A 23,603-nucleotide genomic window follows, 5' to 3' on the forward strand; every position below is an offset into this window, starting at 1 on the left:
ATGGAGGTGGAACTTGACAGTGCTGCAAACACTACTCCTTCACATGCACACATGTGACCTACATGTGTCATGCGCACATACACAAATGTGACATACATGTGTCATGCGCACATACACAAATAACTGAAATTGGGAAAATTAGCAAGCAAGAGGTCAGATCTAGCACTGTGACAAGGTTTGGGATCATTTACATGGATGAGCAGTGAAAACAATCTCAGAGTGCCTCAAAATTAGGCTAACAGTAACCACAAGACAGAACTTTATTAAAGAAATATTGTTAGAAGGTATGCTGTATGTATAGTTAACAGGAATGCTCACCTGACGCTTTTGTAGTATCTGTGGTCTATCTCTCTTTGAATAGTAAATCAGAGTATAGTTTTCATTTTTTTAACTCAAACGTTTGGCTGGGACTTTGCGGTTTGTCAGTGTTCTTTCCACAATAGACCATTCTGATAAGATTCAATAGGTCTTTGTTCTCTGAAGGAAGGAAAAAAAATGGGTACTTTTAAAATTGCAGTTTGAAGGAGCAACAGGCTTAACACACAAATGCTAGAAAGCTTTGTAACACACAGGCTCTATCATTGTTTTAAGCTCAGAGATTGCATATGCAGGTCTATAAGGGTAGCTATATACGAATATTACTAGAGCAACAGGCTGCACACACACACGCTGGAAGACACCACATCCCCCAGATATATTATAGAGGATCAAAGCTTTAAGCCTAGTTTTTTTATTTTTGTTACCAGTTTGGTGCATAAACACATGTACCTAACAGTCTTTTAAGTGAGTTTTAGTAGTCTAACAGCAGTCTAAAGTTTAAAGAGATATAATATCAGACTACTTCCAGGTTTACAGGTCAAGTTCCCACAGAAAAGCAAAAGACAGCAGTTTTTGTTTCCAAAGACAATTATGTTGCATTTCACGGGCTGCACACAAAGGCCACAGTAAGTCATACGATGGTTATGAGGTAGGTAACTTGTGCGTGCAGTGCCATTGGCTAACTGCTGGGGGTATATTGTATTTGATGGATGTATAAGATGTCCTATTATAAAACAACAGATGTTTTGAACAAACCAATGAATTGTCTCTATGTGCGTGTCTCAAGGAGGGAACCCCAGATTGTAATAAAAGTCAGCTAAAGGGGGCGTTACACGCTTCTCTTCTCCCCACTTCTGGTGCAAGCAGTCTCCTTTGGGGTTTCTCTTCTCCCCATTTCTGATGCACACAATCTCCTTTGGAGACGTGGATGGATTTACAATAAAAGCCTGGATTTGATCACTTTTGTCTACTGAGTTTGCTTTGGTACCTGGGATTACAGTGCAACATCTGAGATCTCTTATAACATCTAGGATCCCTTGTAACATCTTGGTTTTTGCACCTTGCAACAATATAACAAATAAAAGGCACATTTAATTTCAAGTCGGTTACAGAAGAGAGAGATACTTGCAAATAGCTGTGTTTGGATAGCAGGAGTTAGTTGGAAAGATGACTGAATCTGGGGGGGGGAGGGAAGAGATCAAAAAGGGGAGGAGAATCATCTTGCTAGTCTGCTGGTTTTGACTTGAGCTCAAAGTCCTTCCTGAGCAGCAAGGCAGGGCTGCAATTTCCAGAGGAGGAAAAGACTAAGAATGGAGGAGGCTTACTTCAGAGAAAAGAAGCCTCCATGCATAGCATGGACACCACAGCTAGTTTCTGAAGTGACCCCCCTCCCCCTTGCACCAATCTGCTCCCAGAGCAGGGAAGTTATAGGACTTCTCATTAAGGAGACAAAGGAATATCTGGCAGGACAAAGGAGTTTGAGGAGCTTCTTCCTGAACCCTGGCCTTGACTGAGTTTTTCCAGGGGGATGCAAAAGAGCTTGATAGCCCATCCAGGGTAGTTCCCCCTGGGGCATTTGGTGGGCTGCTGTGAGATACAGGAAGCTGGACGAGATGGGCCTATGGCAACAGTGGCAGAGAGTTCCAATGGCCAGTGTGATCTAGTGACATGCTTCCATTTCCTACCTTAGCATCAAAGAAGCAAAAAGGTTAAGTCCTTTCCTTTAGGTTTAACACACACACACACACACACACACACACACACTTCAGTCTTTGCTCCAGCACAGTAATGCCTTCTTCAGGGTGTTGCTAGAAATATGCCACTTCCTATTTTTCTTTTCTCCCTAATTCTAGGCTGGAAAGTTTTTTTCTCCTGCTTTAACTTCTTGGTTGATGGAAGAGACACTTGAAGGTTGCTCTCCTCCCTTTGCTGTCTTAGCAGCCATGGCTTGTCCAGGTGGATTTCTGCCCACTCAATCCTCTCTATTATGCTTTCTAGTGGCTGCTACTCTCTGCCTGTCAGAAGGGGTCTGTGAAGGGATAGCTACATGTAATATGGGAGCTGCAGTTGTGTTGGAGCTATTTTCCTGGCTATTTCTGCTATGTTGACTCTGTACATGCCCTCAGGAATTGCAGATAAAGCACCTTCTTAAGGACCAATGCTGTTTGAGTGAGGGAGGAGCAGGAAGGGAGTTATATCCCCCTGCTTCCCAGCTGCAAACCTCCACAGCCCCATGCCCAGGGCAAAGCTCCGTGATGGCGCCCCCTGTGGGCTACTGCTGCCCCCTCACCCCCCCTACTCACCAGAGGCTCACAGAACCTCACATGACCACAACCCACACCGAAGAAACCTCTATGAGGTTCCCTGGCGCTATAAACTGTGCTTCTGGCAAACTGGAAGCACAGTCTCCACTCCCATTGGGAGCCTCAGAGAGGCTTCCACGGGGTCCTCGTGGCCGGCGCCTGGGGCATTTGCCCCATCAAACCCAATGGTAGGTACGCAACTGCTGCTTCCCCTTTTGCTGCTAGGATGGCATCTTTTGAATCAAGTTTTTGCTTCAACTGATCCGTTTTCTGTTTTCAGGTATCACTTTGGTGGATGCAAGGCTCATGGCTCGCTGCTTTCTTTTCCTCTTCAATTTTATATTCGAAATCTGCTATAGTTGCTTTCTTTTCACCTAATTCTGCATTCTATTCCTCTACGAATTTTGCTGACTGACCTTAGACCTTCTACTGTTTTCCTGCTCCTTCAGCTGCCTCTTCAGATCAGCTATTCTGCTTTCTTGCTCTTGAATATAATTCACTATCTGATTTGTTAGTTCTTCTACCTTAGAGACTCTCTCCTTTAACTGCTCTTTTAAGACCTGGTTGTCATTTTGCAACTGTTTTGTACGCTTCTGAAAAGCAAAGAGCCCATTCCAAAGAGCCCATGAAAATACAGAATCATTCTTATTTCCTTTTGGTTTAAACTGAAGATTGTAAACTTCACAAACTTTCTTTGCTTGAGATAATACAGCCATTCCCTCAAAACATTCTGGTTTCCAAAGTTTCTTTCCTCTCTTCGCTAATCATTCTTCCACACAATTATTTTCTGATTCTATATACCAGCCAGTGGCGTCACTAGGGTTCGCGTCACCCAGTGCGGGATGCCAGCGCATCACCTTCCATGCAGTGGGCGGGGCAACACCCCAGGTGGTGGGCGTGGTGATGTACCATCACTCCGCCCCACCTTTTGATTGAACAAAGATAGAGCACATTCTGCATGAAATGACGCATTGATTGATATATAACATGATGGTAATATTCTTCCAAACTGTGATTTTAGTCACTAATGGTGACACACCCACCTCCCAGGGTGTCAACTTACTAACACCTTATTGCAGCAGTTCTCAAACTTTTAGCACTGGGACCCACTTCTTAGAACGACAATCTGTCCAAGACCCACCAGAAGTGATGTCATGGTGGAAGTGACATCATCAGGCAAATTAAAATAAATAAGTATAAATAATTAAAGTAAAACAAATAATTAAATAAGGGGAAGCCAGCCCTGGTCCACCAAGTGAATTTCCTCTGTAGCCTGCCTGCAAGAACCCCCACCCCTCCAAAATCAGTAAGGTTTTCAGCCCTACCCAGTGCCCAGTTCAATTTAAGAACTTCTGTTTAAACCAGATCACTGTCAGGATCCCCCTGGCTTTGCAAGGAGCTTCTCAAGCAAAGCCTGTGTAGCCATCTATCTCATGAGGATACTCTATCTCAGGATTTCCTGCTCAGAGCACTTTGCTGTCCTAGGAGGTGTACAAGACCCCCTCAACCTCCTCCTATTCACTACTTCTGTGTCACACTTAAAATGGTTGCAATGCTATTTAGTACATATTCCTTTGCTGGCTTTTCCTTTTTTTCTAGTGGCTGCTGAGCCTTTTCCTTTTCTGGCTGAGACTGACCATGCTGGTACAATCCTCCCTTGGCATGTATGTCAATCAGTTCTTATGACTTGCTGTCTCTATGCACTTCCAGGGTGGTATTCTGTCTAGCCTGAGCCAGCAAAGTCCAGCACAGCTGCCACAAGATGCTATATGCAAAAGATTGGGGGAACCTGTCCTAGGTCATTGGCTTATTTTCCGATCAACTTTATAGCAACTTGGGAGCCAAACGGACTTATAACTGCTCCAGTTCTGACACTTTTGCTTGTTCTTATCCTGCAGCATTTAGCCATGTGGTTCTACCTGGCTGTCCTGCTGGGGCTTTACTTCCTTCGCCGATGGTACCGGGAGAGACAGACTGTGGAGAACCTGACTGAGAAATATGTCTTCATCACTGGCTGCGACTCTGGCTTTGGGAACCTGCTGGCCAGGCAACTAGATGCCCAGGGTCTGAGGGTCCTAGCAGCTTGCCTGACCCAGAAAGGGGCAGAGCAGCTGGAGAAGTCCACATCAGAGCGGCTGAGAACCACCATCCTGGATGTCACCAGCACAGAGAGTGTTGAGGCAGCGACCGAGTGGGTGAAAGGATGTGTGGGCAGCAAAGGTGGCTGACTCTTCCCCTCTTCTGTCATTGCATGTCTGTGCTGTGTGTGGGTAGGGTCCGAACTACAGCTTCACATGTGCTGGGAGCACTTGGGTTTACTAGTTGACCCGGCAAAGCACTCAGAACTGCTCTTGCAGTCTTAACAGCTGCCTGATTTGAGAAATCACCAGGTGAAGTGTTTCATGTGAGGATAAACATTATTATCTGATGATCAAACTGTTGGCACATGCACAGCCGTAGTCATGGGTGGAACAGTTAGCACATGAGAGAGTAGCCATACTGCAGCAGCTCCCACACCTCTTTGTCATGCATGTATGCCACATAAAGCACAGACAGCTGGGATTTCATCCTTCTGGGCTGAAATTTGTGCATCACAAAATCAAGGCAATTGATCCCATTAATCTGAAATTTGGAACAGTGAAACTGGACTCTATTCAGTTCATTTTCCCAGTCCACAAATGTCAGATGAATTGCTGAATTGTAGTTCTTTGGCTCATTTGCCTGGTGCACACCAAGTTCTGGTGTTCCCTGTATGCTTTCAGTTGAATGAATGAAACTGAATTTGTTAGTAATGAGAGATTGGAGGTAGGATTGCATTAACTAGAAGGAGCACTTAGAGACAGACACAAGCCTGGAACCAGAAGGGTATTGGGTCTCTGTGATCAGGGTCTGTGTGATCAGGAAATCACACACAAATCAGATGGAGAAAAGAGGAACTTGCATGCATGACCAAACACGCCTAGGATCAGGTTTTCAAATGGAGGACTGTGTTTCAAGTAAATTAATTAAATTCTTCTAATTTGCAAAGAAAAGTTAGCAGTAATGTTCTGATAATGACTGAATACTTACTCTTTTGCTTTCACTAGTCAGTGGCATAGCTAGGTCATTTGACATACAGGGTCCATAAAGACAGAGATAGTAATAGCCATGACATTAAATCAGGGGTGCTCAAACCCCAGCCTGGGGGCCACTTGTGGCCCTCAGGGATGTTGGTTCAGGCAAAAACTCTTAAACTCTTCTACCCAGGCTGCTTGCAAACCAAGGCACAAAAACTCAGATCCAAAAATTTAAGACCAAAGGCAGTTTACTCACAATCTGATGCAGACTTATACAAACATTTTCTCACATCAAGGTTCTTAAAACTAGCAGACCAGGAGACCTAAAAAGCTGCCCCTGGATGCATGTAAGTATAATAAAACAATAGTTTAAAAACAGAGATTAAAATACACTCTCCTGTCCTGCAAAGATCAGCAAATAGGAAGCTATAAGAGGAACCAGCAAGGGGACACACCCTTTAGAAAGACCATTAAAGGGACCACATACAATTTCAATTTAAAAAAAAGGTGCAGGAACTCACAACTTAATCTTTTATTTATTTATTTATTTATTTATTTATTTATAAGTCATTTTTTTATTGGAGAAATAAAATATTTTTATGTGCTTCCCCCCTAAAGATGAACTTACTTCTGAGTAGACATGCATAGGATTGGGCTGTCAATCTCCACATCCCCTTCCCCTTAACTACTTTTTCTACACATGGGGAAAAATACTGTACAGGTGCACTTGTAGCGTATAGTATGTAGTGTGGCACTACTTTGAGGAGAGGAAGCAGTGAATGGATTCTGCAAAATGGCTTACATTAGTTTCCTGCAGTAAAATTACTCTAAGCAACTGTGGGAGTAAGAACAAAAAAGGAATTCTTACACGAGAGGGGTCCTTAGGTGCACATAGAAACAGCTACGTTTGCAAACAAGCGATTAAATATGGTTTAATTCAGGTATCAGAATACTCTGTGTCTTTGGGAAGGCGCTTGGCATGCAATTGTATGTTCTCTGCTGCCTGAGCAGCTGCTGTGCATTGCTGGAGAGGAGCTGCAAACGCTGGCTGGCAGAGGGCATGCTTGTGGGGGAAGGATGAGGAGGATCTCTGGCAAGGCTGGACAGCATGTTGTACACACGTAGAATCCCTTTTCACCTGCCCTTAGCATGTGAAAACAGGTGCAGATATATATCTCTGCCAGGATTAAGAGCCCAATCCTAGGTATGTCTACTCTGAAGTAGGTCTCATTCTAGTCAATGGAGCTTACTCCCAGGAAAGTGCCTAGGATTGCAGCCTAAGAGCCCAATCCTATGCATATCTACTCAGAAGTCCACTTTAGTGAATGGGGCTTACTGTGGATAGGATGGCAGCCTTAGAGTCCAATCCTGTGCCTGTCGACTCAGAAGTAAGTTCCATTATAGTGAATGGGGCTTACTGTGGATAGGATGGCAGCCTCAGGGCCCAATCCTGTGCCTGTCTACTCAGAAATCAGTCCCATTAGAGGCAGTGGGGCAGTCCCAGGAAGGTGTGGAGAGGACTGCACCCTCAGAGCCTCTCCTCTGCCTGTCTACTTAGGCTGCAGGCTATGACACTTTCCGGGGAGTAAGCCCCATTGAACACAATGGAACTTACTTCTGAGTAGACATGCATAGGCTTAGGCTGCAAGGCTATGCACCCTTTCCCAGGAGCAAGCCCCATTGAGCACAATGAGACTTACTTCTGAGTAGACACGCCTAGGCTCGTGCTGCAGATTGGCACGGGGCCTGCACCAGCCAGCTTCCTTCCCCTCCTCCTCCGCCAAGCCAGTACCTGGGCGTTCCGTGGGTGCCGCAGCCCGTCTCCCTGGCTGGCTGGCTGTCCGTCCTCCTCCTCAGCATCAGCACGCGTCCCCCGCGCCCTCCACCAGCTTGGAAGCTGCATGGGGAAGCAGAGCGCAGGGGAAGGGGAGGCGGGCTGGGCTCAGGCGAGAGCTTGGAGATGGGGCAGGAGGGGGTCGTTGTGCAGTCAGGCAGGGGCCAGGCGCCCGCTCACCCTGCACCCCCCCAGCACCCCCCCAGCACCCACCCAGCAAATACCTGTTTTGCTCCCCTCCCTCCTGGAATGCCTCCGAAGGGGAGGGGCCCCTGCAAAAAGGTGCCAGAACTCCGTCCCCCCACGTTCCATTAGAAAAAAAGCCCTGGCTATACATCTTAATCTTCCTTGTCCTTCACCTGCAACATCTAAAGTTTGTCCACTTGCTGTAACAATCTTTCCTGTGCTTGTATTCAAATTATAGAAAAATTCTGTAAATTCCAGATCCAATGGTATATAACATGATGGTATTATTCCTAACCACCATGATTTTAGCGATTATGGTCATTTTCTTGTCAACCCCTCAAAGGCTGGTAGCTACGCCACTGTCACCAGTGGTTCAACATGTTCAAACAATGCATGGTCGGAAGAATTAAAAACTTAAGAGTTTAAAAAGAGATTGCTTACTAACTGAGATTCCACTGATTTCTGTCTCAGTGTCGTATTCAATGTGCAGAGAGGAAGGACTGAAACCAAAAGGTCAAGGGAAATGTGGAGAGCATGGAGGCCAAGTTGTAAGCAGACTGGCTGAGATGTGTGTCGTATACTTCGTCACATTCCCAGGGTTTTGGGGTGCTCAGAGTTGTTGGTTCTGAACCCTAGAGCCCTCAAAGATCCCTGTTCGGTAGTACTGCCACCACCCTGTAAGAGCCAGTGTCTCAATCCAAGGATACTGAGACCCTCTAGGCTTAACTATATTCCTTGTAGGCACTGAGCACTTTCTTTACTTAAAGACTCAGTCCTTAAGTTACTAGTCCACAATGAGGATTTTTGGTAGCTTGCTGAACGGCTAGGCAGGATTCTGAACCTTTGTCTCCAACAGACAATGAACCAACATGGTAAAAGGATTTTTACTTTATTAAGTACATAGGGTTACAAAAAGTTACAAAAGGTAGCAAATGCTAGAGGCATAAAAACTTCTAGGAAACATATCAGCATAAAACAACAAAGCTAACTGGCTAACTCTATTATTCTCTGACTCTCACCTGGGTCAGCTTCTTTTGTAGATCCTCAGGTCAGTTACCTATAAGGCCACATGGTCCTGGCGGGGCAGGATGTGCACCCACCACCTATCTCACCAAGAGACAAAGACCAAAAGACCCTGTCCTACCGAAGTGGGGCTGGATGCTAGCCCTCTCAGCTCTTTCCTCCCCCCTGGAGATCTACAGCTGCATTCCATCCTTGATGGGCGTCTTTCTGGCTGCCTAGGTGCTACATTATCACCTTCCATTGAGTTGTAAATTCCTAGCAGCTAGGAACTGCAAGCTACTTCTGTGTTACTGTTTTAGCTTGGTTCAGGCTTTACATGTTACTAGGCCTAAACTGCACATATTCATGACAATGTGAGACTGTAGAATGTGTACAGTTTTCCACACAGATTGTGTGGAAGTGAAGGCGAGTGCCTCAAGTTACAATGTCTGCCTTTTGGTGTACAGGTGACTTTGTTAGCCCTTAAGCCTTCTCCCAGAGACCAGTGGCATGCAGCTTAATACAACCTACTGAAAATGGAACATCCAGTCCTTCAGATAACAAAAAGTTGGAATGTTATGGACAACCATTGACATGTATCTGCTCTCCTCCCACAGGACTCTGGGGCTTGGTCAACAATGCAGGCATAGCTACTCCAGCAGCTCCCAATGAATGGCTGACCAAAGATGACTTTGCAAAGGTGATCAATGTCAACCTGCTTGGGCTGATTGACGTTACGCTACACATGCTACCCCTGGTGAAAAAAGCCAGAGGGAGGGTGGTCAACGTTTCTAGCGTATTAGGAAGAGTGGCAACCGGTGGAGGAGGGTATAGCCCATCGAAGTTTGGCGTGGAGGCCTTCTCTGACAGCTTGAGGTAAAATACCAGCTCTTCAGCTTTCCTGTTTGCTTGGTTAAGAGGCATGGCTGTTGCTTCAGCTGAAGTTGGTGAAGCCAGAGCAAATAAGAACAAGTACTGGGATGGATGACTGTTGTCAGCGGCAGAGTTAGAGGTTTAGGAAGCTATTCTGTCTCACCCATATTTCACTGTATTTTAAAATATTTCTACTACGCCTTTCTCCTTTTTGCCAACAGCTTTAAAGAAACAATCACTTCATTATCTCCTCTGCCTTTTTGTGTATGTGCGTGCAGTTGGCTTACAAACCTTTTTGCACCAGGGCCCACTTTGGGATCACCTTGCCTTATGAAACTAAAAAATAATAGTTTCACCTTAGCAGCTGAAGCATGAAGAGTCTATTTTTATCCTTTTTGCTTTGGTGGTGGAGGCCATTTGGAGCCTTTGTTGAGCTCCACATTCATCCGATCAGGCTTATTCTCATGGCCTACATTCCCCTTCACCTGGCCTTCAATAGGAATTTGATACACATTTGCCTATTTGTGAGTAAATGTGCATGTGTGCCACAGTTTTGCTTTCCATGGGACTCAATATATTTTGCTTGTCAGCATGGAGTGGGGACTTCCTTCTCGAGTGCTTATTGGAGCCTGCTTCTTCAGACTGGGACCATTCTAATGGCTTTGCATTCCTCTCGGCCTGCCCTTTGAAGTGGAAAGAGGTATGTTTGCCTACTCACAAGCAAGCAAACACAGGTGGCTCAGTTTCACTTCTCCTAGGGTTCAATGCATTTTCCTTATCTGCTATCAGCTTGTCAGTTTCATAACCCACTAACAACCCATAGTTTGGAAACCACTGTTTTAGTGCATCCATGTACTGAATCTATACTAATAGTGAAGTCAGGTAGTGGGCCTTCAGTATCCGTGGGGGGAGCCATTCCAGGATACTGAATTCCATAGATAATGAAATCCTGGAGCAGGGACATGCTGGCAAACTGTACCTTTTAGAAGCATCTTGAAAGGCCTCACAGACACATCTGAAAGGCACTTCCAGTCTGCCAAAAAACAGAAGTGCCTTCTTGTAGTGTCTGGGAGGTTTCTGATGCACAGGAGGTCTCACCAGGCCTTCCCATGCCTCAGAAGGCCTGTAGGACGCAAATGAAGGCACTTCCAGTCACATCCAGGAGCTCCTCTGCGGCCCTCCAGTCATGGGCTCACTGTGGATGCCGAGCCCACGGATAATGAGGACCCACTGTATCGAGTAACCTTTCAAGAATAATGCAGGCTCTCATTCAGTTTCAGTTCACAGTGCCAATCCAGTTCCATCAATCACAGTTCCAATCCACGTCTGTAATCAGGCCAATGAGAGGGGTTTGGGCATGAGTGTGCCTGTGCCTGTGCGTGCATGCATTTGTGTGCACAGGGTTCAGTCTTTACTGACTTCCTGGGTGACTTGGACTAGCTGGCTCTTAATAACAGCTTCCTGCTACAAATTGAACTGTGTGGTTATGATCGCCAGAGGCAGCTCTTAGTTTGAGAAGCAGTTTCTAACATGAAAAAGTGAGACCTGCAACCATAGGGGCAGAACAGTCCCCGACAATACCTTTCAATAGTACAAGAAAACTATTTCCATCTTTCAGTACTGGGCCAGGCAGAAGTGGTGCTTGTTAATCTTTTCTTGGTTCCAATTCAGGCGAGAGCTTTGTCCTTTTGGGGTCCATGTCAGTGTGATTGAGCCTAGTGGTTTCAAAACAGCAATATTCAACTCTGTGATAGAGGATGTGCCGAAAATATGGAGCCGGGCGCCCTCTGACATCAAGGAATCCTATGGGCAGAAGTACTTTGAGAAGTGTAAGTTAAAGGAACAAGTTCTTTCTAGTAAAGTAACTGCTTTGGGTGCATGAGAGATTGAAAAGAAGAGAGTCCCAAAGGTCCTCTCTCAGACATCAAGGATTGTTCCAAGTGCCTCCTTTTTGCTTTGGGACTTCTAGGGAGGGGTCCAGGCATTGCTGTTATGTCTGTTAAGTAGTCCATGTTCTGTTGCAAAGGTTACTTTTTATGTGCTTCATATCTCTCATACACAGATCTTCAACTGAACCTGGCACTCCATCGGTTGTACAGCAGTAATGTCTACATGGTCACTGACTGCATGGAACACGCTCTGAAGTCCTGCCACCCTCGCACTCGCTATTCTGTCAGTTGGGATGCACAGCTATTCTATGTTCCTTCCTCTTATTTGCCAAGCAAACTGCAAGATGCATTAGTCACATACTTTCTGCCCAAGCCAGCACAGGCAGTGTAGATTATTTTGCAGAAACAGATCAACAATTGTCCAAACAAGTCTACAAGCTTTGGATAGGGCATGTTGCATCTTCTGTTATTCCAATCAGATGAAGTCTAGACAAACAAGCAACTTTTTAAAAGCTTGTTTTATTTTACTGTTATTCCCCAGCTATTGTTTGCCCTTTTTCCCAGTTGTCAGAAATGGCAAAGCTACACATGATCATGAGTAGCATTCACATGCATTGAGCACTTAGATCAAAGTTGCCAACATTTCTACTAAATGAAGCACAAATTTTCTTTTTCTGAGTTAAAACTGGAGCCAGAGAAGGTGACAGCAGTGACTCATGCAGAGATTCAATGAACAGTCTCCACTTAGTTAAGGCCATTCTGCCTCATCTCAATATACCGGGCAAAGTTGCACACTAGATACAGACACAGAACCAAATTATTGAATCACCTTAAAAGAAGCTGATGGTAGGATGTAAGGCCAGACAAGTAAATTGTGCGGAGATGCACCAGGCACTCTGCTTATGTGGATAAGTATTTGGCATTCACAAGACCCCTCAATTACCTAATGGGATGCAGCATTTTTTGACATTCCTTTCTCTTATTTGCCAAGCTGGGTGTCAGTTTTATTAGATGCTTTCTTCCTAGGTCAGCAGATTCAGTGCAAATTATTTCACAGAAACAGGATTACAACTGATGCAATGCCACCTAGAGGACTCTAGAGGGCAGTGTATTGTCCAGACCCTGAAACCCTTCACCTGCCCTCTATGATCCTTGCAAGAGGTGTGATCTTTCTTACCCTTTCTCACACCATTGAAGCAAGAGGATGGCACACTGCTTCTCCCAACCATGCAAAAAGAACAAAGTTGTAGGAACTTCAGACCACTCAGAGTATATGTAATCTTGTAAACTGTGAGTAAAGCATTTCTTTTGAAACCATAACCAGCCTCTACTCCTGGGTATGTTAATTAATATCAGACTAGTTGAGTGGTGGATTTTACCATAGGAAAAGGGGTCTTCTACTGATTGTTCTGCTCCTGCCCCCACTGGTTTCGAACACTTTTCATCTGTAGTTTGGCAAGTGGATACACCTCTTTGAGCTCCCAGTGAATGAGCCTTTCCTGTGACTGGTATAGAACAATCTGTTTTACTGTGGGTTTGAAGTTTTATCATTTGGATGTAATTGTAGGAATTTTGATGCAACACCACATGCAGGAATCTGGAGGGCAGTGTACTGTCCAGTCACCCAGGACCATCTATCTGCAGTAACATCACTAGGATTCGCTTCATCCGGTTTGGGATGCCAGCGCGTCACCCCCCATGCAGTGGGGCAACACCCCAGGTGGTGGGCGTGGTGATGTACCATCACTCCGCCCCCACTGGTTTTTTTGGCTGTACCTTTTGGTAGAACAAAAACACATTCTGCATGAAATTTCGCATTGATTGAAATAGAACATGCTGGTTATTATTCCTCCAAACTGTGGTTTTAGTGAATTTTGGTCACTAGTGGTGTCACACCCCCTCCAAGGGTGTCAACTTACTAACACCTTATTGCAGCAGTTCTCAAACTTTTAGCACTGGGACCCACTTTTTAGAATGACAATCTGTCCAAGACCCACCAGAAGTGATGTCATGGTGGAAGTGACATCATCAGGCAAATTAAAATAAATGTATAAATAATTAAAGTCAGACAAATAATTAAATAAGCAGAAGCCAGCCCTGGTCCACCAAGTGAATTTCCTCTGTAGCCTGCCCGCAATAACACCCCCTCCTCCAAAATCAGTAAGGTTTTCAGCCCTACCCAGTGCCCAGTTCAATTTAAGAACTTCTGTTTAAACCAGATCGCTGTCAGGATCCACCTAGCTTTGCAAGACTCAAAAAAGTTCATCTTATCAGCTGAAGCCTGTTTTGTTCCTTTTTAGGGGAGGGAGGCTGCCTTCTGGAGCATTTGTTCAGCTCCAGTTCCATCAGATCAGGACCATTCTGATGGCTTCATAGTCCCTTTTGCCTGGCCTGATCACCAGCCAAGGCATGTTTGCTTAGACATTTGTCTGCTTGGAGGGAGGGACTTCCTTCTCAGGTTTTTTGGGGGGACTACATTCATTGGATCAGGACCATTCTGATGTTGTTGGATTCCTCTCAGCCTGCTCTTTCCGATGGACTAAGGCAAGTTTGCCTACTCACGAGTAAACGCGCAGTATGGCTCTGTTTCACTTTCCATAGAGCTCTATACATTTTTGGTTCTCTGGTTTCTTGGCTATAACATTTGATAGAAAGGAGATATTTTATTCTAGTTTTTTGCATTGTATTCCGCTGGAAATTCTGCATCCAATGGTATATAACATGGCAGTATTACTCCTAACCACTGTGATTTTAGCGTGTCACCCCCCCAGTGCACATCACCCCCCGTGCGCGTCTGCCAGTGCAACCCACACACCCCTAGTGATGCCACTGTCTATATGTGCTCTGCGGTTCTTGCGGGAGGTGTGGTCCTCCACTATTTCCTTCCTCCACTCCTTATTCTCTCTCTTTCTCCAGAAAGCAAAGAAGAAGGATGTTCTCTGCCAGGCCTCTATGCAGCAGGCTCATTCTCACTAGACTTCCACACAAAGGAAACAGTTTTAAAGTTTCCTGTTTTTAAAATGCCAAGACCTCTGATCCTAATCAGAAGATGTATATAATCAGTTATGAACTATGTCATGTATTTACTCTCTCTCTCTCTCTCTCTCTCTCTCTCTCTCTCATTTGTTGGGGGAATCAGATAATAAAACCAGGAAAAACTCTGTTAGCTTGAAAAATATCACATTTTATTTATTTATTTATTTGCTGTATTTTTATCCTGCTTTTCTCCCCTTATGGGGACCCAAAGCACCTGGTCATAAATCTGTTGGAAAACAGGTAGAACACTACCTGCAGGACACTAGGGGGCAGTGTATTGTCCAGGAGGCACAGGTCCCCTGTCTCTACTTCATGTGCTGCCAGAGCGATTTTACAGCAGCCATGAAGGAGGTAGCACTGGCAGGACGCTAGTAGCAGAAAGCCCACAGGATGGCAGAAAGCCCATAGGATTTGCTTTCCATGCATTTCTATGACACCACGCCTATAGGACTGGGCTGTCAGTTAAAGCTCAGTGAAAAGGCCTTGGAAAAGAAAGAGCTATATATTGAGGCATTCTCTGAGAGGGAATGAATCATACGAATGAAGCCACAAATGTCCAAAATATGGGTACTGCCAAAGGAAAAAGGTGGAGGTAGAGTTGCAAGTTTGCCATAACTGAAAAAAGAATACACTGCTGTATACCCAATAAAGACCCAATAAAGACACATGAGTTGGGTTGAATGGACCACAACCTCTGTTCACACAACTTACAGCCCAATCGTTAGCTAATAGGCTTTCAGGATATGCAAGGAGTTGCAGCCCAGAGGCCAGCCATTCCCATGCTGTGCAACCAGAAGGGAGGATAGTGGAGCCTTCCTCTCACCCTGACAACCAGCCAGGTGCCTCCAATCATAATCTCTCCTCCCTGTTTTGCTCTGCAACTGCACTGTGACCCAAATCTGGCCAGTTAATGCATGTAACAGAAAACAAAACTTGGAATCAGGTTTATAACTGCTCTGTCTCAGCATCCATTCCCAAAAGCCCCATAGATGCCTCCCTCCTGCCTCTCCCTCCCATCCCAGAGCCTTGTGTCAGCCCAGCTGGGACAAATGCAAGGCTCTCTCCCTCTGCCAGCGTGGAGGCTTCTGCCAGCCTCTGCAGGTCAGTGCACCTCTGTGCACCGGACTTGTGGACTCTGCAGGAGGCACAAACATGCCTTACAACCCTCCTGGACTGGCACAAGCAACTTGTGCCAGCCCATGTACAGCTCCGGATTGTGCTGCATGTAGCATTCACATCCCTAACCAGGTCCTGAGTACCACACAATATTAAATCCAGAGTCATGTCTCCTCTGGTGGACTTCATGACTCACTGCACAGTCATTTAGCATGTCAAGAAATCCAGACTCTCTTTCTTGACCAGAGACCAGACAATATGAGGGTAATGGAAGTCCCCTCCATGTTTACAACACTGTCTGTCTTTGATGGCTCTCGGGTTTGTTTCCTCATTTCAAGATCCCCTTCAGGTTTTTGATTCAGAGGATGATGTTATGTTATGTCCCCACTATTACATCTCTCCTTGGACCTGGTCGTTCAACCCACAGCGTTTCTATGATGAAGTCAGACCCACCTTCAATCTCTAGTCTGCTGGATTTTTATTTTTTATTTGTGTTGCTGTTGTTAAATAAAAACATTTATTGTTAATTGACAACTACCTTTCGCCTCTGTCACCAACTGAAACTTGGGCATAAACGCTGTCAGCAAATGAGCCAAGAACTCAAAGCGAGTTGAAAAGATTGCATGTGGGGGAAGGTGGGAAAACCAATAATAAGGGCAAACTTGTACACGGCCCAGTTCCAGCTGCTGGCTTGGTTGTGTTTCACAGCTTGTTTACAGCTGGGTAAACCTGTTCCTTTGGATCATTATACTTTTAATAAAGTTGCTCAAGGTTAAGCTTATGTGTGGCATAGTCTGTTACCCAAGCTAGTTTTGCGGGCTTCCCGCTATTCCTTGTTCTCATTCAATTCCATCCTCCACATTTCAAGCAAATATTTCACCTGCCTCTTTGCCTCTTTTCTTTCCATTATACCATCAGTTTCTTTTCTGTGCCCTATAGTGTTTTATCTGCACCTTTTCAATGAACACCACACAACATCCCATCTGATTTAAGGCAATAGCATTTGCAGGCAAATAACAGCTAGAGAGGGATTGGGCAAGGGAAAGGGTTCATCCCCTTTCTGGAATACTAAGGTCCCAAGCCTGTCATACCGTGTTTCCCCGAAAATATGACCTACCCCGAAAATAAGACCTAGGGTGTTTTTTGAGAATTGCTGAAATATAAGACCTACCCTGAAAATAAGACCTAGTTGTGATCAGGGCCAGGAGGGGGGGCCGGAGGGGTCCTCGGGCGGGGTGGGTGGTGGACAACATGACCGGGAACAACGCACTCCTGCGCACCACCTAGAAAGCGCCTGCTGTGCTGCCTTGGGCAGAGGACACTGAGGAGGAGCTGAGGCGGGAAGCAACAAGCCAGGCAACCCTGCCTACCAGGCTCTGAGGCTCTCCACACGTTCCAGGGAGTAAGACGTTCAGTGTGCAGTAAGACTGCCAGTGTGCAGTGTTGCAAGTGTGCCATAAGGATGTGGTCCTCAGCACTGATGGAACACAGGAGCTCTGCCGGGCAGTGGAGAGGTAGTTGGGGGGATGTGGGGAGGAGGTATTCCGGGGTGGGGGAGGCAGAGGGCGGGTGGGGAGGGGATGGGGAGGAGGTGTGCTGGGGGAAGGAGCAGGGCAGAAAGGAGGCAGGACCGGTGGAGCTTTGCTCCATGTCAGGCTCCGTGTCAGGCCGCCCACCTGACATGGAGGCTCTTAATTCTACCTCGACCCTTGGGTCACCATAGAATCAAGTAGCCCCATTGCAGGGGTACCTGCCTTACCTGGGGAAGGGGATGAAAGTCCCCTTCTCCCAAGGAGGCAGCAGTGGCGGCCTGGGATGTGCTGGATGCAGTGGCAGCCATTTTCGGCGCCCTTGCAGCCCTGCATGTCAGGCAGCTCAGGATTGGGCTGTTGCAGGTTTCTTCCCTGCTCCATGTCTGAATGGCTTCTTTGGCTCCATTTCAGTGTAAGAAGCAGCAGGTAAGGACCACATTTGGGGAAGGAATTGAGCAATCTAGAAGTTTTCAGAGTTGGCTGAGAAGCACTGGGAATTCTACCTGTCCAGAAAACGTTTGGATGCAAGGGAGGAACTGCCTATATCTTGTTTATGAATCAGAGTACAGCAGCCTCTTCCACACAGAAACTGCAGCAAGAAGAGGTGAGCAGCTCAGAAAAAGGGAAGGCAGCTTTGCTTCAGCCGAATGAAACAATGAGACCTTCATACAATTAATTGCAGGTTAGTCACTTACACCAGGGGTCTCCAAAGTTTTTGGCAGCAGGGCCAGATCATATCTTTGACACTGTGTCAGGGGCCGAGGGGAAAAAAGAATCAATTTACATTTAAATTTGAATAAATTTGGATAAATGAATACATTAGAGCAGGGGTCTCCAAACTTTTTGGCCAGAGGGCGCATCAAATATCTGGTGTGGTGTGGAGGGCCGGAAAAACAATTTAAATATAAAGTTTAAATAAATAAATTAGAGATAGAACTTAGATGAGTGAATAAATGAATCAATGGGCTTATTCATTCAACCTCCCTGGCCCTCAAAACACCCTCCAGACACAATCAGAGCACAGTTCTGGTCATGTTCAGTTGAGTGGGCCAGAGGCTTTCAGGGGACAAGAGGTTGGCCACGGGCCGGAAAGAGACTTGCTACGGGCTGCATCTGGCCCCCGGGCCAGGGTTTGGAGACCTCTGCATTAGAGACAGAACATAGATGAATGAATAAATTTTACTAAGCTTATGATACATCATAAGAACTTAAGAACTTTCATAAAATACATGAGAACTTTTATACTTTCTACGTTGATAAAAACACTTGAGAACTTTAACTATAAGCATGAGTCCATGAGCAGAAGGAACAAAAAGAATGAGAAAACAACAAACCCGTTGGGCTGTTAAACTGTGAAGTTTGACATTTAATGTGAGTGGTGCAGCTGATGTCTGGATTTCAGTATATCACTGTACTGTGGTTGTAAGTCGGATGAGCCAATTATTAACAGCGCCTTCAAATGTTCATCAGACAAGTTGGACCTGTATTTCGACTTGATATACTTCATTTTGGAAAAAGTTTGTTCACACGGATATGTTGTGCCAAAAACAGAGATATAATCACGAGCGAACTTCTTCAAATTTGAGAACTGCACGGGCGGCAAAGATTTATAGAACTGTACCAGATCTCCTTCCTTGTGTTTGGCTTTATGTCTGTTATTTGACTGCAGATCAGTCAAATCTGGGCAGGAGGTCTGGTCTAGAGGGTAGAGCCTCCGTCTGCCTGAAGATAACATCCACAAGATCGCCAGTTTGAGGCCACTGGCACCGCGCGACCTTGAAGCAGCTGACAAGCTGAAGCCAAGCAATTCCATCTGCTCTGAGCGTGGGAGGATGGAGGCCAGAATGTGAAGCCAGATCGGAATGAAATACCTTGAATGTAGTGGTTCTTGAAAGAAAGAACCTTCTTTCAAATTGTAAAAATCCCTTTTTAATAAGGGATTTAAATAAAGCCTGCCTATGTAAACCACCTTGAATAAAGTCTTGAACAAAGACCAAGAAAGGCGGTATATAAATACCTGTTGTTGTTGTTATTATTATTATCAGTTATTATCAGTTATTCCCAATTGACACTGAGGTGGCAGTGTGTCAACATCACAGTCAGTTGTGTCTTTATTTCCTCTGCCTCTGCATAAAGGTCAGACAAGCGCTCCTTAAATTGTTTCTGCAGGTCCTTTATTACTTCTAGTGCAAATGAGGATGGGAATGTTGCATTTGTTTCCCCAACAGAATCTTGTGCTGCAGGGGAAGTGCACCAAGGACTTGTTTTGTATTTATCTCTCAAAGAACATCAGTTTTGACCAGAATGAATTCACATGTGAGAAGACATCAAAAATCAAGTTCTTTTCTCCTTGCAGGAGCAGATTTAGTTTGTTCATGTGATCTGTCAGGTCTGCAAAAAATGTTAGTTTCACAAGCCAATCAGAGTCTGACAACAGTGGTTCTGGTCGATTTTTCTCTTCAAGAAATGATTTAATTTCTTCTCGTAGCTGTAGGAAGCACGAAAGGACCTTTCCACAACTGAGCTATCGAACTGCTGTGTAGTATGCCAAGTCCAATTAACAAGAGTTCCTTCTCTCCTTCCACCCCTTGCAGATGCCATGCCAAGTTGCCCTACTGGTTGCAGCAGCCCTGGGACATCCTTCATCAGGCCCTCGGCACCTGGAGCCTCCCGAGGTAAGTCTGAAGGAGTATTGGGGAAGGTAGCTGGGTTTCTTTCCCTTCCCCTGGAGTGTCCGGTGGGGCTCACCCCTCCTCGACCTGTCCAGCCCTCTTTCCCTCTGCGCTGGTCTCCCTCCTTACCCTCTTGGCCACAGAGGGAGGTGGCCTCATTCCCTCCCTCTTCCTGTCCTTCTTCCCCCTCCCTGCTCTTTATGAGGCTTTGCCTCGGAAGGCGGAGCCTGCCCACCCCTGGGTCAGGAGAGGTCGGGGAACCCTGGCTGCGAGGCTCCACCCCTCCTGGGCTTCCCCAGGTAGTGCATCCCCACCTCCCACCATCCTGGCATCTCTGAACTGCTGTATTACATGTGTATGACCTGGATTGCTCTACCTATTCTGTGTATGGCTCTGTACTCAAAATTCAATTGCACCTGAAGACTCTGCTGTGTCTGCCTGTTTGACTGCACCCTGCTCTAAAGTAGGACAGGTTCTTACCTAACAGCGGGGAGCGAGGAACGGGTCCTCCGCCTCCATTGTAGGCGGCACCCATGAACCTAGATGGGCTGTGGGGAGGACAGGCGTCCTGCCTGGAGCTGCCACCAGCCGAGCCGCGAGGTGCTCATGTCTGCCCCTGCTGTCACCCCCCAGGTAGACTGCCTTCCCCCCATGCAGGCAGGCCCTTTGCGCTCAGCTGGGTCCCTGGGGGCATGCCCTCCCGGTCACGGGGTGTGTCCCCATGACACAGGCACTTTGTGGATAAAATCGCTTGGATTCACCACGACTTGGACTCCACATTGGCAATGTCTGGTGATGGCACCTGTTGGTTCCAGTGTGTGGGATTCTTTTCAGCTTGTGGAACCTGAGGATGTGGACAGGATCCTTTGGAGTGTGAGGCCGTCTGCCTGCCCACTGGACCCATGCCCAGCATGGCTGATTAGATCTGCCCGGGAGGGAATGGCTGAGCAGACAGAGAGGGTAGTAAATTCATCATTGAGGAAGGGGGTTTAAAGCACTGGATTTAAAGCAGGCTATGGTTCTCCCCCTCCTGAAAAAAAAGCCCTTTCTGGACCCTTCTATATTAGATAATTATTGGCCAGTATCAAACCTCCCATTTCTGGGCAAAGTGGTCAAGCAGGTGGTGACCATCAGTTCCAGATGGCCTTGGATGAAGCGGATTATCTGGATCCCTTTCAGTCTGGCTTCAGGCTGGGCTTTGGGATGGAGACAGCCTTGGTCACCTTGGTGGATGACCTACACCGAGGACTGGATGGTGGGAGTGCATCCATGCCGGTCCTTTTGCACCTTTCAGCAGCTTTTGACACCATCAACCATGGTGTCTTTCTGGGACGGTTGTCTGAGTTGGGGATTGGAGGCAACGTTTTGCGGTGGTTCCCTTCTTCTTGGCTGATAGATGCCAGATGGTTGTACTGGGAGACTCCTGTTCGGTACCTTAGCCTTTAGAGTGTGGGGTGCCACAGGCTTCTATACTGTCCCCCATGTTATTTTAATATCTATATGAAACCACTGGGAGAGGTCATCCGGGAATTTGGAGTTGGGTGCCATCAGTATGCTGATGACACTCAGCTCTATCTCTCCTTTCCACCAGACTCCAGGGTGGCTGTCTCTGTCCTGGAGCGCTGCCTAGAGGCATTTGGGATCTGGATGAGGGCAAACAAGCTGAAATTAAAACTGGACAAGACAGAGGTCCTCCTGGTTCAGAAATCCACGGTGCGGGTACTGGACTATCGCCCTGGTCTGAATGGGGTTGCACTCGCCCTGAAAGAGCAGGCTGGCAGCTTGGGGGTTATCCTGGACTCACAGCTGCTCCTGGATGCCCAGGTGTCAGCTGTGGCCAGGAGTGCCTTTGCCCAGCTTTGGTTGGTGCACCAGCTGCAGCCGTACCTGCCTCAGTCGGAACTAGCTATGGTGGTCCATGCCACGATGACATCAAGATTAGACTACTGCGACGCGCTCTATGTGGGGCTGCCCTTGAAGACGGTCCAGAAGTTGCAGCTAGTGCAGAATGTGGCGGCTCGTGTGGTTGCTGGAGGTTGGCAGTTTGACTCTGTCACGCCGCTGCTCCGGTGGCTGCACTGGCTGCCTGTTCATTCCCAGGCTCAATTCAAGGTGCTGGTTGTCATGGATATGTACAGTTCAGGCCTAGTAGCACTGCAAGGCCTGAACCAAGCTAAAACAGTAACACAGAAGTGGCTTGCATTTCCTAGCTGCTAGGATTTACATCTCAATGGAAGGTGATTATGTAGCACCTAGGAGCCAGAAAGACGCCCATCAAGGATGGAATGCAGCTGCAGATCTCCAGGGGGAGGGAAGAGCTGAGAGGGCGAGCTTCCAGCCCCACTTCTGGAGGACAGGGTTTTTGTTCCTGGTCTCTGAGTGAGAGAGGTGGTGGGTGCACATCCTGCCCCACCAGGACCATGTGGCCATAGGTAACTGGTCTGAGGATCTAGAAAAGAAGCTGACCCAGGTGAGGGTTAGTAAATAATAGAGTTAGCCAGTTAGCTTTGTTGTTTTATGCTGTTATGTTTCCTAGAAGTTTTATGCCTCTAGCATTTGCTGCCTTTTGTAACCTTTTTGTAACCCTATGTATTTAATAAAGTAGAAAATCTTTTTATCATGTTGGTTCATTGTCTGTTGGGGACAAAGGTTCAGAATCCTGCCTAGCCGTTCAGCAAGCTACCAAAAATCCTCATTGTGGACTAGAAACTTGAGGACTGAGACTTTAAGTAAAGAAAGAGCTCAGTGCCTACAAGGGATATAGTTAAGCCTAGAGGGTCTCAGTTTCCCTGGACTGAGGCACTGGCTCTTACAGGGTGGTGGCAGTATTACCGAACAGGGATCTTTGAGGGCTCTAGGGTTCAGAACCAACAACTCTGAGCACCGGTGGCTGCACTGGCTGCCTGTTCATTCCCAGGCTCAATTCAAGGTGCTGGTTTTGACCTTTAAAACCCTAAACAGTTTGGGACCAGCATATTTGAGAGACCGCCTTCTACCATATATTCCGGCCTGTTCTCTTCGGTCATCAGAGGGGGCCCGGTTGGTTGTGCCACCATTAAGAGATGTGAGGGGGATGGAGGCCAGAAACAGGGCATTCTTGGTGGTGGAATTCCCTCCCCTTACAGTTACCAACAGCTCCTTCATTATTAACCTTCCGGTGAGGCTTGAGGACATTTTTATTTCAGCAAGCCTTTGATGCCTGATGGAGGGCATGATGACTGCTTTTAATAATTGCTTTTACTGCTGGTTTTATTGCTGCTGGTTGTTTATTAACTATTGTATTGTTGTTGTATTTTATGTATTTTATGACTTAAATATTGTTAGCCGCCTTGGATGCCCTCCGGGGAGAAAAGTGGATTACAAATCCAATAAATAAAAAAATGCAGCCCTGCTGGATCAGGCCGTAGGCCCATCTAGTCCAGCTTCCTGTATCTCACAGCGGCCCACCAAATGCCCCAGGGAGCACACCTGATAACAAGAGATCTGAATCCTGGTGCCCTTGCATTGGTATACTGACATAGCCCATTTCTAAAATCAGGAGGTTGCACATACACATCATGGCTTGTAACCCGTAATGGATTTTTCCTCCAGAAATTGGTCCAATCGCCCTTTTAAAGGCGTCTAGTCCAGATGCCATCACCACATCCTGTGGCAAGGAGTTCCACAGACCAACCAGACGCTGAGTAAAGAAATATTTTCTTTTGTCTGTCCTAACTCTCCCAACACTCAATTTTAGTGGATGTCTCCTGGTTCTGGTGTTATGTGAGAGTCTAAAGGGCATCTCTC

General features: G+C 46.4%; 1 protein-coding gene across 2 annotated transcripts; it reads left to right on the top strand.

Annotated features, from left to right (window-relative positions):
• Positions 1-4,528: 4,528 nt before the first annotated feature.
• LOC136639801 (retinol dehydrogenase 16-like) lies at positions 4,529-11,852 on the top strand. 2 transcript variants are annotated; one of them, XM_066614343.1, is made up of 4 exons: positions 4,529-4,841; positions 9,317-9,575; positions 11,244-11,405; positions 11,672-11,852. In XM_066614343.1, exons 1-4 carry the CDS (start codon positions 4,529-4,531, stop codon positions 11,850-11,852), a joined length of 915 nt encoding a protein of 304 aa, XP_066470440.1. The 2 variants fall into 2 exon arrangements, with proteins under 2 accessions (XP_066470440.1, XP_066470439.1); XM_066614342.1 differs by having other exon boundaries at positions 11,244-11,401; positions 11,635-11,852.
• Positions 11,853-23,603: the final 11,751 nt, after the last annotated feature.

This window comes from Tiliqua scincoides, chromosome 2 (genome assembly GCF_035046505.1).
Source record: "Tiliqua scincoides isolate rTilSci1 chromosome 2, rTilSci1.hap2, whole genome shotgun sequence".
Taxonomy (NCBI): Eukaryota; Metazoa; Chordata; class Lepidosauria; order Squamata; family Scincidae; genus Tiliqua; species Tiliqua scincoides.